This window comes from Sander lucioperca, chromosome 4, assembly GCF_008315115.2.
Source record: "Sander lucioperca isolate FBNREF2018 chromosome 4, SLUC_FBN_1.2, whole genome shotgun sequence".
NCBI classification, from domain to species: domain Eukaryota; kingdom Metazoa; phylum Chordata; class Actinopteri; order Perciformes; family Percidae; genus Sander; species Sander lucioperca.
The window spans coordinates 39,615,849-39,634,729 of record NC_050176.1 but is presented as its reverse complement, the minus strand read 5'-3'; the positions used below and the strand labels follow the sequence as shown (position 1 = coordinate 39,634,729).

Sequence of the window (18,881 nt, the reverse complement as noted above, 5' to 3'; positions counted from 1 at the left end):
TAGTTACAGCACATGAGGACAGAGACATTTGTACAGGACATTAGCATGGGCTAGACAGATGTAAACACATAAAACAAAAATACAAACTTGGACAATACATGAACAATCAATGTGTGCAGGTATAACTGTTGAGAAGCAACAGTTTGTATGCCTTTTTGAAATATGTGATAGATGGTAGTGTTCTGATGTGATGGGTGATGTCATTCCAAATGTTGGTGTATGTATGAAAAAATGATTTCTGACCATAGTTGTTTTTGTATGGGGGGGGGGACTGGAATGAATGCCTGTGAGACTGACCTAGTGAGGCGTACTGGTCTCATACTGTGTGTCGGGGGAAGTCCAGCAAGTGTTGGTGAAGTGCTATTTTGAATCTGAAAATAAAATGTTATAGCGTGGCTGTTTATGTAGTTCTGATAAGTCTGAGCGTTTGAGCGTGCGAGTGCAATACAGTGGTGAGACCACTTTGGAAGATTACTGTGGAGCTTAAGAGCTCGATTGTATAGTCAGTTCAGTAATTTCCTTGGTGGTAAGAGACCAGATTGGAAGACAGTAGGACATAGTTGTTAGTCATTACAGTAGAAATTAAGTGGTTATGAAACATTGTATACACATTTTCAAACAACAAACTATCAATAAACTAGGATTTAAATGTACTGATTGATTGATTATTGTATGGCTCTGTGAATGAATTGTTTTTTTTTCTACTAACAGCCATGATGCCAGTATGGTCAAATTAAAATGAATATAAAAGATGATATGATCATGGTTGCCTTGCATAACCAATTATAAACTGGGATCTAAAGTATCTGCTGTTGACGTTGTATTTTTGATTGTCAGACATTCTAATTGGCAAATCGCAGCAGAAAATCTCCATGAACACAAAAAACAAGACTCTTTTTTAGACTCCAATGCATCTCGAGATTTTAAACAGACATCTGTGGTTACTAAAAAGCTTGGTGTAGAAATGTCATTATTAACAAAAGAGGCAACAGTTCTTTCTTTCCATCAAAATTGAATGATTTCAACTTACTTTTTATTTAATAAAAAGCCTTCTAAAATAATGTCATTAAGTCAAAGTAATGAAAAATGGAAGAATGTTTATTAATGGTGTTATTCTCAAATGAACCTGCTTTATGTAATAAAGAAAAATAAAATACATGTATTATTCTAATACTAATAGTTTTTACAGGCCAGTCCATGAACTTGCTTCAATCTCATCAAGGTTCACCCAGACCTGATGGGGACAAACTGACTAAACAGGTTCACCCTCAAACTGACATTGAGCCCACAGTGTCTGTTGGTGTTAGCTGAGTGGCTGGACTGGATTCAACAGGGAGTCAACTCTCATTTGTCTTCTTTAATAATATGTAATACAAGTGAAGGTTACAAAAGCAACAAGTCTTTTCATCAATAAAAATACAAGTTATTAACATTATGTTTTACAGCTTTAGGAACTGCAAACGTGTAACATATTGGCCAGGCAGTGCACCTGGATATGGAACATACAGTACCTGACCTCAAAGTGAATTCATCTTTACTTCAGTGTGTGATTCATACTGATCTAGTGTCTTCTTCCTTCTCCCAGGATTTAGATTGTGCAATGTATTAGCGCAACGTCTTTCACAAGAAGCTCATGACGGTTCCCTTCTTCCCGACCTGGTGAGGCTGCAGCGCGTGGAACACAATCACAATCCTGGGAATCAGAACAAAAGCTGTCAATCATTTACCCTGTGCATTCATTCAAATATGAAAGAGCTGCTGTGTGCTGATCAAGGAGTGCTGCTCTCAGTCTTGAAGAATTAGTTTATGATTCATCACTTCCTGTCAAAATCTAATGCCATATTTCCTTTGGAGAAACCCAGTGAGTCTGTCGTGTCTTTAGTTTTAACCCAGACAGTCCATTTTACAAGACTGAGTTCTGCCTGTCTACAAACCAGTGCAGCCAGATTATAAACAAAAATTGATAACGGCAGTAAAGACCAGGACAAGGGCACTACTGTACCTGGTGAATTTAAGTCCATCTGAGACATGTACCATTTAGTAATAAGTGTGTAAGATTGTTCTGATGTCTTATTGTTAAATTGAAAAGCCAACCCAAGTTTGACATGAAAAGCAAACACAATGAATAACTAATTTTAGGGCTAAAAAGTTAAAAATACAACCATCCAGACCTGTAGGCTGAGCCCAGAGCTGTTTCTACTGTAAGGGACAGCATTTATAACAGACAGTCAATTCAGGCCAATCAGTTGATTTTAATGGAATTGTTGTCATCAGTGGATTCACGCCCAGTGATGAGATACATTAAGTTTGCACTGTGGTTTTGCCTATAATAATTTTTTGGTCAATTTTGACATGTGAATTGCTGTGGACCAATTGGAAATCATATTGGCAATGCTGAACTTTGAGGGAATAAAGAGGGTCCAAACTGGAGGAAGCTATCTTATTACATATTTGTTAAAGCATCCACCTTTATATAACCTGGCTCTGCTGGAGTAAAACTGCTCCACAACAGAGATACAGCATTGTCAGTCAGCACACAGTAGTGGATGGCAGAAATAGGTTTTCTTGAATTAAAATACTATATTATTATAATACTATAATACTATGTGGTTAGTAGGGACCTATACTATGACCTGCAAGGTGAGGGTGACAAAGTTGTCAACAGTACTGCAAAAAGTTCTCAGTGGAAAAGCCCAGTCCTCAAAAAACTAGTAAACATCTCTACAGCAAAGGGGGCGCTTATTAATGAACCTGCTGCGTTTCTTCAATCTTGTGAGTCAGATTGTGAAATCAACATTAAAAATAAGATACTTGCCAAGTTGCTGCACAGCGTCAGGGGTTGTGCAAAACCTGCCCTGCTAACTCTACTAACCTGTATCTAACAAAACACCAAAAAGCCGGAACGCGGAAGATATGATGCACCCGGTAACCAGGCCTGGGCTCGTGGCTTTAATAAATACACTGGATAAGAGGTACAATGTGCCCCCCCCCCGCACATATTTTAGCCAGGTCGCCATACTGGAGCTACATGTCAACAGAAAGTTTTGATGTGGTCAAGCCGTAGGATCACTATGGCTGGCAGTGTCATACTCATTGTGCACATACATATTTAAAGACTGTCCAGTGAAGTTCACAGACAGTGTTTAAAAAGTGCATTTCTGCAATCTGTTTGTGTGATATGTAACTGACTTAATATTAATGTTTACACCTGGCGTATTTGTCAGTGCTTTATGTTGTCATAATTATTACATGTTTACAAGGCCGGGGCGTTCAACAAATCAGTCAATATACTAGTCTATAAATAATAAAAGTAGTTTATAATAACACATCATTCATATAAATTCATGCATCACCTAATTTCATAATAACATACAGGCCTGGCCTCCAGGAAAGAACCGTTTATGTTTAATCTATCTATTATTATGTTGGTAATACTATACAATCATTTATTGTTTGTCTTTGTTGAATAATACAGCTGATAAAGAGCCTAACAAATAATCACTTTTTAAAGCGCAATTGCAATATTGGTTAAAAAAATCTTCTAATAAGGTTTAGTAGGTAACTTTTAGAAAAATAAGATTTTGTCGTAATTGCTGAAATTTCACGAAATCCTGACAGTAGCACATGAGACAGATAATCTGTGAAGGAACTCATGTTCCTCTGCCTCCTCCTGGTGCTCCTAATGGCCACCACGCCTGAAGGAAAACAACCAATCAGAGCCAAGGAGTCTCTAACTTAGTGTCAATGGCTGCTTGTGAGCTGCGGTCAAAGTTTCAGCCCAAAGAAGAAAGTTTGTGACCCTGCCTCCACGTTGAAAACATGCAAGCCAAAAACCAAGCACTGCCCACCAGGCCGGAGCAAACGGTCTCCTTTCACAGCCAAACAGTACACTAAAATATGTTTCTGAAAACATTTGAGGCTAGAAATAGGCAATGCAAAACAGGATCTTGATTCATTATTGATCAGTGCTGCCTAGTTTGATCACAGTTCACAAGCTGTCACTGATGCGTTAATAGGGATCCCACGTAACTTCTAGACAAGTCCCGCCCTACGAAGCAGCTCCATTGGTTGGGGTTAGGCATTGACCTCGAGTGGTTAAGGTTAGGATAGCTGACTGGTCAGGTGATAGGACCTGAACAAACCAGGTTACGTTACCTTGCGTAAGCATGGAGGCCTGACCAATAGCAGTGTGTAAATGCTATTGAAGGGCGGGTCTTGCCTCGAAGGGTTTCATAATAACGCGTCACTGATACTGCGTTAGAGACACCTCAGCTCTGATTGGTTGTTTATCTTGTGCCTTTTGGAGCACCAGGAGGCAGAGGAATGTGATTTCTACACAGATTATCTCTTTCCTGTAGTTCTGTCAAGACATAGGGACAGTTTATGCAAATATGACAAAAAGCTATTTGTTATTAATTTATTAAGGTACAAACTGTAGCTTAGTGAACATAGCCAAGCAGATTGGGAGGTTGTGACACATGTATTTTAGTCATTGTTAATTATTTACACAAAGTTTATTCAAAATCTAATGTAACTGTTGTTATATTTTACTGAGGAACTTTGTGGTAACTCTCAGATTATCGAGGGGACAGCCCTGGTTTACGTGCAGCTGTAGGGTACAAAGCACAGATGTCCCACTATTGAATTAAAAAAAAAATGAATTTGTGCATCCAAACTTTTTTCCTAGGAAAACCTTTGGATTAAGTACAAGCCTTGTAATTACACAACAGTCCTGAAGACTCCAGTGTGTCCTCACACTGCTATGCAAACTGATATGTGCGCAGGCAGAGCTCACCTTTCTTCAGCCAGACCAAGTTCTCCGGTCAGAAACTCAAAGATCTTGGCACTGTGCTCCTTGTTCTTGTCAGCAGTGTCAGTCACACCGATAGCAGACACCGACAGCATCACACACGGAGAGCAGGAGCCAGCAATCAGCATCGGCAACCCGGGCTTCACCACCACATTCATCCTCTGAAAGACGACCACCGTGACCGGCAACAGTGAGGGGGAAGCAGTTAAATATGGATCCACATAACAGAGGGGGAAGAGTGAGTGGAAATACACAACATCTAAATCAACAAAGACTAAGTAAGCACATTTCCCCACCACAAGGTCAGAGTTCATTCTCCTGTGTGTTAAAGCCTGCCCAAGTGTCCTTGAGCAACACATCAACTAGCAGTTACTGTTTAATCAGTTAAACAGTAGAAAACAATATTAATGTTAAAACAGATATTTAAAAGTGTGTGTGTTGCATGGTAAAAGAAAAATAGGTTTCAAATCTATTCTTAATCCTTCAGGCTGGGTAAGAATCAAGAAGTCCACTCATGTTAATGGTTAGGCTGCGTTTGAGTGTCGGTAGAGTTACTTCTGTGTTAACCCCTGTGTTGTCCTCCCGACTAAAGACATTTTGACACTTTTTTTCAACATTTTTTACCCTGGGCTTCTGGCCATTTTTGTTGAAGTTTTTTTTTTTATTGTCGCATTTTTTTTCCAATATGTTTTTTGCTTTTTTCAACGTTTTTTTTCTAAGTTTTTCACCCTTTTTTTCCGACATTTTTCGTCACTTTTACGTTTGACGCTTTTTCCCACTACTACCAACTCATTCAACGAGTTTTACACTTCTTGGAAATCACGGACACTAAACCTAACTTTTAGTTTAAAAAGCAGAACTATGCTATAAAATTGATTAAAACACCCCAAATTCAATGAAAGTAGTGTACTGATCCTTCATTTTACTTGAGAATAGCGTTAATCCATGTTAATTTTTGGCAATTTGGTTGAAAGAAATCCAAATTTCTGATAGACATTTTTTGAAAATGGGTCAAATTTGACCCGAAAACAACAGGAGGGTTAACTACATAAGAAACGTAAAGCGGCTTACACAGAGATGCACGTGAACATATTGATATTAATATGCACGACTGTAGGACAAGATTAACGTTAACCAACTGTGCTGCTTTTATGGACATGCTGCATGTCGAAGCTGCTCTGGTTGTAACCTTGTAACGTTAGCTGGAAATGTACTCACTTCCACCGGCTTTCCCAGAGCAGCTGCGGCGCAGGAGCACAGCTTCTTCAGAAAGTCTTCAGAAAAGGAGCTGGCCGGTAAATTACTCTGTAACTCGATGAAAGGCATGTTTAGATCTACTGGAATTAAGCCTGCTGACAAGTCTGTATGGAGGACGAAAGACCAGTGACAAGACAGCCACGGAACCTCAGTAGCCTACTTCTTCCGGTTGTAACTTTCAAAATACGTCCGATTGAGCCACATTTCTGCTGCTTCTGTGTTTTCTTCAATCAGCCTTACATTAGTCATAGGATACAAAACTCTACCCTAACATAAAACACCAGCAATTATCAATTTTAGTACAAAATAAATAAAATGTATTAATTTCCGTATTTGCAACCCATTTGTTTTCGCCAATTTACGGTTTTATTTTGAAAGCAGAACCGGATGTAGCTATGTGCAGTCAGTTAGCTTGACGCAGCTACGACGGGGACTTGTTCTCCTCAACAGAACCAGCAGAACCAAGCTGGAGCGCCTCTGCTGGTCCACTTCCTTCATTACAAAGAAGTTACTGGCTGATAAATACATGAGAAATTGGAAATATTATAATAAATATTACAGTAAAGGACAATTTATGGCTAAAAACCTGACATGACAGAAATAAAGACAACACACACTGACAGAAAGTGCAAGTAGATAGCAGCTATTTATTTTAGGTTAATCACTGTACAAACCAAAAACATTTCATACATTAAATGGTCATCAATCAACAAAACCAATCAGGTGCCTCACTGCCTGAGGTACAGGTACACGGTTCACATTTAAGTGTTATGTGGTCATGTCTACAGTATGTTTCTTTAGTGAAATATGTCCGTCATGACAGCTGACGCCCATTCTTCACACCAGTGATGTCACACCTACAGAATAACAGATAAAAGAGGTCAACATGGGACATACTAAAATCATGTTGTTTTAAACATATGTTCAAGGAGTTGCTGTAGCTCCTCATGAGAAGTTGCCATATCAAAAATCATAAAAGTTCATGATCATGTAATATGCCAGGATAACCAAATGTAGTTAAAGTGTGTTATTAATTATTTTATATAAATCAAAACCACTGCTTTATGTTAAGATAACAATTTTCAATAGGTGCTCATGGCTTGCTGTGAGCAGTGCTGTATTACATTATGTGGCGACAGCCGTCATTCACTCTGGACTCACCGTGGGAGTACTTGCACTGTTTGAGCGCCTCATTGAAGCCCTCACATAAACTCAGGTCAGCCTGGTTGGTGGCACAGTCCAGGAACTGTTTGACCTCAAAGTGACAGGGGCCTGTCTGGGCTGGAGCAGGCCGGGGGGGCTCCTGGAAGGACACGAGCAAATTAAAAAGGAAAAAAGAAATCACACATTTGAGTTAAAATTTGACATTTCACAACAGCAGAGCTGCTACAAAGTCAGAAATGGGATTAGTAGTTGAGGTCAGCTTCGGTTTGGTCACACAACTTTACAATAGGGTGACCAGACGTCCCGGTTTGACCGGGACAGTCCCGATTCTGAGTTGCGTGTCCCGAGTCCTGACAAAAGCCTGTCGGGACTCTAAAATGTCCTGGTTTACACCAACCACTATGAAATTGTCCCGGTTATCAGTGATTACACAGCCGTCCAGCGTATGGTTTTAACTGTGTGTGTGTGTGTGTGTGTGTGTGTGTGTGTGTGTGTGTGTGTGTGTGTGTGTGTGTGTTAAAGGAGAATTCCGGCCAATTTTTACGTTAGTCTTGATCGGTATGCTACGTGAGTACTTTCGATAGAAAAAACCCCGACCCGAATCAGTGCAGGTAACACGGAGAAGCTGCAGCGACGTACTACAAGCGTCTCCTGATCTAAAACGGCAGTGGTCGGGGCAAGTTTTAGAGTGCCTTTGTGCCTCTTACCAGACACAAAATGCAATTAATATGTCTGTGCCACATGAACAGGGCCCTTACGTGTCAACAAGATGCGTTTTCAACTCAGACATTGTTTAAATTCACCTACCCTGGTCCCTGTCTCGATCCTGCCGGTAGCTAGCTTGCCCTGCTAGCTGATAGCCGTTAGCCGTTAGCTGCCCTCCGGTGAGTGTATTCAGACAAGCTAACAGGCAAACAATCCACGGAGCGGCGGTGGTGTGGTTATGTCCTCCAGAGGACATGTCATATCACGTCTTGAATGTTATTCCCCCTAAAAAAACAGTAGTGCTGTAGTAGCTGTTAGCTGCTAGCTGCCCTCCGGTGAGTGTGTAGCAAGGTTATAATCGTTAACGAAAACGAACGAAATAACGAAAACTAGGTGGGAAAAAACATTGTCGTTAACCGAAATAAAAATAAAAACGAGGTATTACAAAAAAACCATAACTAAACTAAAACTGTAATGTCTGTTTGCAAAACTAACTAAAATAAAATAATCGAGTAAATGTCCTTAGTTTTCGTCTTTGTCGATCTTTCATAGAGCAAATAACGTTATATCTCTCTGACCATGACATTTCCCGTAGACATGTATAGTTTCCGACTGTGAATCCAAAAATTCCGACATTCCACGTCAAATTGAACACAACATGTCCGTGGCTCCGTGCCCCTCGCCTGGCATCATAGCGGTACCGAAAGTCGGAAAAAAGCAGCACCTATTTGATTATGACTGTGTCAGATAAAAGCGCCTTGCAGTGGAAGGTGCTAAACTATGTGGACAATTTATTACAGGGAAAATTCACACGAATTTGAAAGTACATTTGAGAAGCGCACATAAGCTAGGAGGCTAACCTAGCTTACCTTAACAAGGTAAAGGAGAACGCAAAGCCACCTTTCCCTGAAACAGAAGCTAACCCCGGTAACGTTACGGGCATGGATGTATGGGTACAGGGTATTGATGTATGGATACAGGACGGAGACAACAGCAGGAGAGAGAACACTACAGGAGGGCTTTCACCGGCGACCCGATAGCTGCTGGTTAGTAAATACGCAGGAGCACCAAAAGCGGGAGGAAGCGTGGGTTAATATGTGGACTGATATGTCTACACAACTGTGTGAGTTGATTGACTTCTAAAAGTTCGCCATTTTAATCGAACCAAAGTTGAAAACACCTGTTCATGTCTTCTTTAGTCTGTTGGCTATTTAGGTTTTTTTCCTGGAACACGTCACTTACACATTTTGCACTTACTGTGTCTTGTGTAGACTGTTTACATATTTATGACCATATGTAGGCTACATTTTATGTACTGGTGTTATTGTTGAATACATTGTGAATACATATTTATAAAATTGTATGATGTTTTTGTTGAGTTATTATTACACAATGTTTTTTCTGATCTTTTTGAATCCCCTGACAAATAACCCATATTACAAAAAAACTAAAACTAAGACTAAAACTATTAAAAACTAAACTAAAACTAAGCATTTTCAAAAAATAAAAACTAAACTAAACTAGCAAACCCGCTTTAAAAACTAATAAAAACTAATAAAAACTGAATTTTAAAACAAAAAGTCAAAACGAAATAAAAATAAAAACTAATGAAAAATGCAAAACTATAATAACCTTGGTGTGTACAGCCAGATAGCCCTTAGCTGCTAGATGCCCTCCGGTGAGTGTATTCAGCCAGGCTTCTGTGATAATCATCCCAATAACAATCCACGGAGCGGCAGTGGTGTGGTGGATGTCCTGCATAGGACAGATCATGCCTTCGCAGCGAAAAGTTTAGATTATTTCCCCCTCAAAAATAGGTAATTGAGCACTGTAGTGGTTATGACCATATCAGTGACTATGTAACTACATGGAAACGGGATAAACGATGTCTGTGGCTTGAACAGTAATAGCGTTACTGAAGCTTAGCTGTAGCATCGCGCTGTCTCCTGGGAATTCAGTTGTAGCAGGAAAAGGTAAAGAGTAGTGTGCAGATCGGAGCGTAGTGTGTGAAGAGTGAAGAGCGGAGTTGTTTACAAGGGAAGAGGCTTGGAGTAACGTAACTATGGAGCATATAGCAGATATACAACACACGGAAGAGCCTTTTGAGTTTGATGGTTGTCCTTATTTATTCGAACCCGAGTATACAGACGAAGAACTAGCCTCACAAGAGTTGGAAAGAACGAGACAGACAGAGGGGAAACAGGCAGATGAACTTGTTGCTCCAAGCACAAGCTAAAGCTAGCCTTCAGTAACTGGAGGACATAGCCACACCACCGCACTACTGTTTTTTTTTTTTAGGGGGGGGAATAAACTTCAAGACGTGACATGACCTGTCCTCTGGAAGACATATCCACACCACCGCCGCTCCGTGGATTGTTATTGGGATGATTATCACAGAAGCCTGTCTGAATACACTCACCGGAGGGCAGCTAGCAGCTAACGGCTATCAGCTAGCAGGGCAAGCTAGCTACCGGCAGGATCGAGACAGGGACCAGGGTAGGTGAATTTAAACAATGTCTGATTTGAAAACGCATCTTGTTGACACGTAAGGGCCCTGTTCATGTGGCACAGATATATTAACTGCATTTTGTGTCTGTTAAGAGGCACAAAGGCTATCTAAAACTTGCCCCGACCACTGCCGTTTTAGATCAGGGGACGCTTGTAATACGTTTGGTTTCGCCTGGGGGTTTAAAGTGCCCATATTATGAAAAAATCACTTTTTCTGGGATTTGGGGTGTTCTTTTGTGTCTCTGGTGCTTCCACACACATACAAACTTTGAAAAAAATCCATCCATGGTGTTTTGAGTGAGATACGGTTTCTGAATGTGTCCTGCCTTCAGTCTCTGGGTGAGCTGGTCAAAATCGGCACGGCTTGTGACATCACAAGCCGAAACGAGCAGGCTAACCGCAACCATTAGCTCGTAGCATTAGCATGCTAACGCTAATGCTAGCATGCTACCTCGTTCTCAATAGCAAAGCACTGCTACAACACACACAAATTCACCATAATCTACAAAAGAACTACTTCCATGTGCGCCCTCATTTAGAAGTCTCCCAGCTAATCCTGCCTTTTAACTGACCGAAGTCAGCCTTTCTTTTACTGTCTATGGAGCTAGCTAGCTGACATGATCTACATCTGAGCTACTGGGCATGTGCAAGTGCAATCAAAGATAGTACAGAAGAAGAAAAGAGGTCTCACTCTGTAGCTAAAACAGAGACCAGCTGAAAAGAGGATCTGCAGCAGTGAGAGAGAGCACTGCAGTACAACAAAAATATGGTGTTTTTTGAAAATTAAACCATGTAAACCTATTCTGGTACAACCTTAAAATACAATTATGAACCTGAAAATGAGCATAATATGGCTGCTTTAAAAAGGAGACATCGGAAGTAAAGGGAAACACAAGTTGACGAGCGGCAAACGGCGAGAATGGAAAGGAGAGACTGTCCAAAAAGCTGCCGCAATCGCCAGCTAAAGCAAGCAGAACTGATGATCTACAACACCCGAATGGCAGCTGGTAAGAGACGGAGCTCTGAATGAACTGAGACTGCTGAAAACCGCTTCTGCTGTTCTAGACGTTAGCTTAGCTGTAGCCACACGGTCGGCAGCGATACAGAGACTCTAGCGTCACTTGACCCTTTAATGCCTGAGAGACTTGTCTGCTTACCATACTGATTTCAAACGTGTTTCAACTGTTGTAAATATTTGTTAACTAAACAATGGGGAGGTAGTGTTTGGTAACTGTTAAAAGTGCATACTGCTTCGGGGTTTGTAGCAAACATGGTGAGATAAAGGGCTAATATGAGCTAATTTAAAATGTATGGTGTTGGTTTAAATAATTGTACTTTAAATATGTTAAATAAGTATGATCAAATGTTTAATTACTACTTTTATATATGGGTAAAAAAATACTATAAAAATGTTAAAATGGGTTTAAAAAATGGTTAAAAAATATGATAAAAATGTGTATTTTCTTTTCTTTGTGTTAAAGGTTTTTCACCTGCTACTGCTACTTCTACTGCTACTGGTAGAAAAGACAAAACTGTTAAGCAGCTTAAGGACCTACAAAGAATCTAAAATGCCTTCTTTGGCTGAAGCAATAACTCAAATTGAACTGCTGAAGTGTGCCAAAATAAAAGAAGGAAAAAAAGGAAAAGAAGTGTTTGGTCACTGAGTGAAATCCAGTTCTTTTTTCTGGGGTGGATGCATCAAATCCCTTTCAAGTGGGGAATCTGCACAAAAAAATCAGAAGAGCTTGACAAGCACTTTCTTACCGCTGCTGCCGTACAGTGTCTTCCTTGAACATGCGCTGCAGAAGCAAGCACCCGGCTCCCTCAATCACCAAGCGCTAAAACGGCTTCCCGTCTCCACCCGTTTCCTCTTGTCCTCTATTCATGCCCAGCACCGTTTGTTTTTAACTCCTTTCTCAACTTAAGCTGTATCTACATGCTCCAAGTTTGATAAACTTTGACTCCATTTTTTTAGCCGCGTTACCACGGAGACCACACCGGCACCGCACTCTCGCATTTCGGCAAAGACCCGCCCTACTTTGCATCTGATTGGCTAGAACTCGTTTCATTGGTAGGTGGAAGTTCGATGATTGGTTAAATCCAGCGCATCAAAAACAGATCTCGTGGACTTTTTAATTTATTTATTTCTCTAAAATAGTCATACGCCAGAAATCGGGCACCAGGCCCAATACTTTAAGCCCTGCATTAGTTAGAGCTGCGTTCCTCTCATATGATTGGTAGGTGAAATCAATTGACTCGAAAATAATAAACCGCATGCAAGTTCCCAATTTCTTTTTTTTTTTTTCCTCAAGGCCGCACGCCGGAGATCCGGCACGTTGCCGGAATACTTAAAGCCCTGCTGCTGCTCTCCCCTACTGCCGCGGCTCTTTTTCTTTTGTTGCGTTGTTGAGAGGCATGAAACGGGAACTTTACTTCGGGTTTGAGGAGCTGCAGCATTTATTCAGAGACTGAAACCTGCACTGTACATTTACTACCACTTAACAAGTAAACTGCTGATGTATTCTCTGAGCTGTCTGCTCTGAGCACATCCACCGTCACACACACTCTCTCATGTACACACTAAGCACTGAGCTGTTCCTTAAAGGAGCTTCCCCGGTCTTATAACACAACGATAGCCTGCCCGAACTTCCTATATTTGGTCCGAACTATCCAAAAAATGCTTTCACAGGCACCCGGATAGCTCAGTTGGTAGAGTGGGCGCCCATATAGAGGTTTACTCCTCAATGCAGCGGGCCCGGGTTCGACTCCGACCTGTGGCCCTTGCTGCATGTCATCCCCCCCCCCGCCGCTCTCCTTTCATGTCTTCAGCTGTCCTATCAATAAAGGTCTAAAAATGCCCAAAAAATAATCTTAAAAAAAAAAAAAAATGCTTTCACACTAAGAACCAACCAGACCCTGGTTCAGCTTGATGCGGACTGAGACTTCCTTTTTTGGTCGGACCAAATTTCCAAACTGAAAAGTCCAAAAGTCCGGACCAATCAAAGTAAGTGTGAAAGCCCCCTAAGTGGGTAAAGGCTAATAGAAAAGCTAGAACAGTCTGGTAAGTTTACTGTAATGTAGCCTTTAAAACCAGGAAAAGACAACACTGGATCATATTACGAGATCAGGGCTCAACGCTCACTTTTTAAAGTGAGGCATCAGCTTTTGGTTGGCGAAATTGACAATACGGTTGCCATGTTTTAAACTGCCTATATTTGGAGCAATTAATTTCTTATGTAACTATACCACACATTTTAATAATGTTGCAATATCATTTCCCATCCCTCTGAAATAGGGGTGCAACGGATCACAAAACTCACGGATCACGGTTTTAAGTCACGGATTGGATACATTTTCGGATCAGCACAAAAAAAAGGGAGGAATTTAAATGACTATTAAAAATGTAATAACAACTTTTAATAATAATAATTACTTCTTTCACCAGTAAATGCTGTTAGAGGACAAAAACAGATGAGAAAAGGTTATTTTACATTACGTTTATATTTTTAGCTCTTAGTTTTAGCAGCAGACTGTTGTTGAACGTCCTGCTGTTGGAATCCTCTACAGTGAAATACAGTCACACTCTTACACCGTTTAGCTGTCAGTCAACATGTATAATCCAGTTACTACTGTAGCGTAGCGTTATTATTGCAGCCACGCAACTTCTAGAGCTAACGGTAGGCTAACGTTACCTGCTGTCAAGTGTAATGTTAGTGTTAACTAGTGTGACATGCAGCGATGCTTCTGTTGCCTCTAACGTCTGTTTTGGAGCACCAGAGAGTAGCGCTGACATTAAGCTAGGTGGCACCATAATGAGGCACCGAAATCGACATTGCTATTCCATCCGGTATATAACTTACCGAACACCGGTGCCATATTAGCAACATATTTTAACATGCGCCGTTAACCGGTTAACAGAAAATTGCATTGCCTGTGTCTTTTCACGGCAAACGCGCGTGTGGAAAGTGGTCGCACAACAGCTGAAATGTTGCGTTGCGCATGAACGTAGTGTTTAAACTTTACGGAGACAACCAAATCAAATACTGACTTTAAATTTCCGTAAATTATTTCTGGGTACAATGGTTCAGGAGAAAGGTAAAAGCAGCATTAGTTCTTATAATACAGGTGTAGAACATTCTGCTTTTGAACAGTTCCAGACAGGGGAGGGGGAAAAAACACAAAGACAAGTCAGACTCAAACCAACACAGAAGTGCAAGATCTCCAAAAAACAGTGATGACCTATTTGATGTGTTAAAAGTCCAGCTAGGTTTAGTTTTGCAGCCATCCTAATCCTATGTCTGATTATACTCTACCTCTTACCTGGTATGTTGGCTTGGCTGGCTCTGAACTACTGCTGCTGCTGCCACTAAATGCACCTGTGAGGGCGCTGCCAACAACATGGCCCACAGCCGAGCCTACTGCCACCCCAGCAGCTGTGGTAGCCATCTGGGCCATGAGGCCAGGACCCTGGGACTGAGCTGGAGCCGGGGCCAGGGCTGCAGGAGGTGGATGAGCGGGGGCCGGCGCATGGGATAGAGTTGGGCTACAAACAGAGTTGAAAAACAGTAAATCTCTTGTGCATTAGAGAGGTCTAATAGGACAATATGTAAGTGACACTTTTGAAAGCCCTTGTGTCCTTATAAAGCCATCTGTGGCATAGGGCTTAGTGGTGTAACGGACCGTAGTCGATCCGTGGTCCGTACGGATCAACACTCACGGTTCGGAATGCATGTGAACCGCGGATCAATTGTAAAGTTTAACCATAATAATACTGTGTGTGAAATACATTTTTACTGTTGTTGTTACTTAAAGTAAGCTGATAAATCTCTATGGTTTGCCGTGAAAAGATACAGGCAACAAAATGTTCTCTTCACGTGAACGGCGCATGTTAAAATCCGGTGCTTATATGGCACTGGTGCCTTAACGCAGATTGCCTCATTTCGGTGCCACTGAAATGTCAGTGCTGCTCTCTGGTGCTCCAAAACAGACGTTAGAGACAACAGAAGCATCGCTGCATGTCACGCTAGTAAACACTAACGTTACACTAGGCATTAGAGATACTGCCTAAAACGCTTGTATCGGTAAGTACTGGAATTTATGCACCGATCCGATACCACGTAATAAAGCCCTAAAGAAAATCTACGTTAAAGTAGTTTATTTATGTTCTTTTTCCGTTATAACGGACTGTCAAACTGGATAATAAAAGAAAGTTCTGGGGCATTCATTGTTTGTGTTTGTTCATGTTTCACAAAGAGTTTAACCTGAGCCAGACCGACAACAAAGATAGAAATCATATCACATCCATACAGTAGTAGTATACACTTGTTAAAACATAATAAAATATATGACACACTGGTATCGGATCGGTACTCGGTATCGGGCGATACGCAAGTTCAGGTATCAGAATCGGTATTGGGAAGCAAAAAATGGTATCGGACCATCTCTACTTGGCATTGGGAACGTTAGCCTACCGTTAGCTAGTAGCTGGATTAAATACGGTTAAAATACCGACGGCTAAACTGTAAACGGTGTAAGAGTGTGTCTGTATTTCACTGTAGAGGATTCCAACAGCGGGACGTCCAACAGTCTGCTGCTAGAGCTAAGAGCTAAAAGACACTAACTACTAAACTAGCACTATGGTCACTGCTGTTGTCAACCTCGTGGTGCATTCAAAGTTATTGTAAAATACCCTTTTCTCATCTGTTTTTGTCGTTTAACTGCAATTTAATGGTGAAAGAAGTAATTATTGTTGAATGTAAATGTTATTAAATTTTTAATAGATCATTTAAATTCCCTCCTCTTTTGTGCTGATCTGATCCGTGACTCAAAACCGTGATCCGATCCGTGAGTTTTGTGATCAGTTAGACGCTTAACAGGGCTGTGCAATATATCAATATTATAATAATATCATGATATGAAACTAGATATAGTCTTAGATTATGGATATCGTAATATGGTAAGTGTTGTCTTTTCCTGGTTTTAAAGGCTGCATTGGGGTAAAGTGATGTAAATTTCTGAATTTACCAGACTGTTCAAGCTGTTTTATTCACCTTTACCCACTTAGTCATTAAATCGACATTTCTGATGTTTTAAAAAAATTAAATAAAATAATAATAATAATTCTCATTGTCTAAATAACATTTTGTAAAAGCGCCAACCCTACAATATCGTCGCAATATCGACATTGAGATATTTGGTCAAGAATATTGTGATATTTGATATTCTCCATATCGCCCAGCCCTACTGTGGCATACCACCACCTTTCCTTTCTATTCAGCTATATCAAAATTGTAGATTATGAAATGTATTAATTATACCTTCATACAATGCACTGCAATAGAAATATGTATCTTTAATCAGTCAGGGCTGCAGAGAAAATGCGTGCACATTTGTTTAGTCTATAAAATAAGGACAAATATCACAAGACAGTGATGCCTTCAAATTAATACGGAAAAGTCCCAGGGGACCTGTTTATAATAACAAACGTTATAACTGTTGTAGGATGCTCACATTGGAGAAGTAGGAACCAGCTAATGTTGAGGATTGTTGGTTGATGAAAAACACATGGGAAGAGGTCATGACTGACTAAATGATTAACTGACTGTCTTCTCAGGATCACTCATCCAGACGGTGTTAACTAACTGAGTTAAGCCGCATAAATAGTAGCTAAGGGCGAAGTGTAAACCAAGCAGGTATGATGTAACCTGACGCGCCAGAGCTAGTTTGTTAACACAAGATTTTCGTGTGATATGTGAACCCAGTATATATCTTATAAGTGGGCACTGCCAAGGTGGCAAAGCACCGAACCCCCAACTGCTCGGGGCACCTGTCATGGGCAGCCCCCTCACTCTGACATCTCTCCATTAGTGCCTGGGCATGTGTGTGTATTTCGGTCCTGTGATGTGTGTAATAACTAACAACAGAGGGGAAAAAATGGAATTTCCCCCATTAGGATCAATACAGTATACTCTTACCGGTATGTCTAAATGTGTTTTCTTTTCTTTTGTCTGTTATGTAACCTTGTCTGTAGGCCTGTCACAATATACAATAAATCAATTAATCGCATGATAAATAAAAATGAGCTTGATAACTTTGAAATAGAAATTATCGCAGCCGGAAACATTTCCATTTTATTTATTGTTTTTGGTTGTTTTGTTCATTTCTTGAGGATATTTAAAATGTCTTCCAGTTCCAGTGTTTAATATTCTTTAGAAATAAAAGCGTATTGATCTTTGAAAAGGTGTACCTGCATTATTATGCCATTATCATTATATTAGATGAAAATGGTCTCAGAACGACAATATTATCGTTTATCGCAATAATTTTTGGGACAATTTATCGTCCAGCAAAATTTGTTATCGTGACAGGCCTAGTGTTTGTTGTATCTATGTATAGATAGATACAACACTGACATTTATTTGCTACATTATAACTGAGCAAAGCAGAAAGATATTTAGGCCAACGTTACACAGTGAAACTACACTATTCTTAATCTTAAACCTGGTGAATTGCAATTTACATTTCAGCCTACACTCCCAATCACAACCCAAGAAACACACTTAGCTGTGTGAGTCATATGTTGGAGCACAACTGAATAAGCACAGGGAATGTAAGCCTTCCCAACTCCTCTCCTCTAAAAGCGCGACAACAACCCTAAGCAGCTCTATTTTGACTAGCCTAGTGTGACCTTGCCAAGCCCTAACCTCACTTCAGACTCCACATGGCCACGGTGACTTATGACGCAACAATTATTAGGTTATATGCCGTCCGCCGGTGTGTAACGTAGGCGTAGTTATTAGCCTGACTACAGACAAACTACTTAGGCAATCAATGTCATATCTGTTCTAAGTCTAAACGAATGCCTGAGCTTTAAATAGGAAGCATGAGACTATCTGCAATAGCCCAACACCACAGACCGAGTCCGTTGTGGAAGTTATATTAACTGTTAGGCTACATGTATTTACCTGGCTGGAGCTGAGGAACGGCTGCGGCTACCTCTGGCCATCTCTGAGACGACAAAGTTAGTTTTATTGATTGACTAACCAGACTAAAGAACGGGAGCTCTGTCGTTGCCTCTAGAAAGTTCTTTCCTAACACACTACGCTGCTTAGGTCACTGACAGCTGGTGCTCATGCACGTGCCACTGACCTTGTTAAGATTTTGCCGTTGCCGGCGGCTACCTACAAATGTCGCGAGATGTAACGAGCTTGTTTCTGCTGTGGGTTGAGCATTGTAACTGTGGGCACACCTCCACCTGCTGGACCGGAGTGCAGGCTCGTCACCGTCCACAGACCTATGCCACCGACGCTAGAGTTGGTCGATTTTCTAACAAACCCAAATTCATAACTTGGCTGTATCCGCACAGTTTTTCCTGCTATTGATTGTCTCCCCATGCTCAGCCTTTTTGTGTTAATTTGAACAAACTTGGATTATTTCC

At 40.7% G+C, this 18,881-nt stretch overlaps 2 protein-coding genes across 2 annotated transcripts; both read right to left on the bottom strand.

Moving 5' to 3' along the window:
- Window positions 1–1,342: 1,342 nt before the first annotated feature.
- Window positions 1,343–6,255, bottom strand: ddt (D-dopachrome tautomerase). The gene is made up of 3 exons (XM_031314225.2): window positions 6,029–6,255; window positions 4,796–4,971; window positions 1,343–1,693 (listed from the first exon to the last, which is right to left on the bottom strand). Exons 1-3 carry the CDS (start codon window positions 6,134–6,136, stop codon window positions 1,621–1,623), a joined length of 357 nt encoding a protein of 118 aa, XP_031170085.1. The 5' UTR covers window positions 6,137–6,255; the 3' UTR covers window positions 1,343–1,620.
- Window positions 6,256–6,689: 434 nt separating this feature from the next.
- Window positions 6,690–18,632, bottom strand: chchd10 (coiled-coil-helix-coiled-coil-helix domain containing 10). The gene is made up of 4 exons (XM_031314224.2): window positions 18,409–18,632; window positions 14,765–14,987; window positions 7,229–7,370; window positions 6,690–6,924 (listed from the first exon to the last, which is right to left on the bottom strand). Exons 1-4 carry the CDS (start codon window positions 18,447–18,449, stop codon window positions 6,905–6,907), a joined length of 426 nt encoding a protein of 141 aa, XP_031170084.1. The 5' UTR covers window positions 18,450–18,632; the 3' UTR covers window positions 6,690–6,904.
- Between the last annotated feature and the right edge of the window lie 249 nt (window positions 18,633–18,881).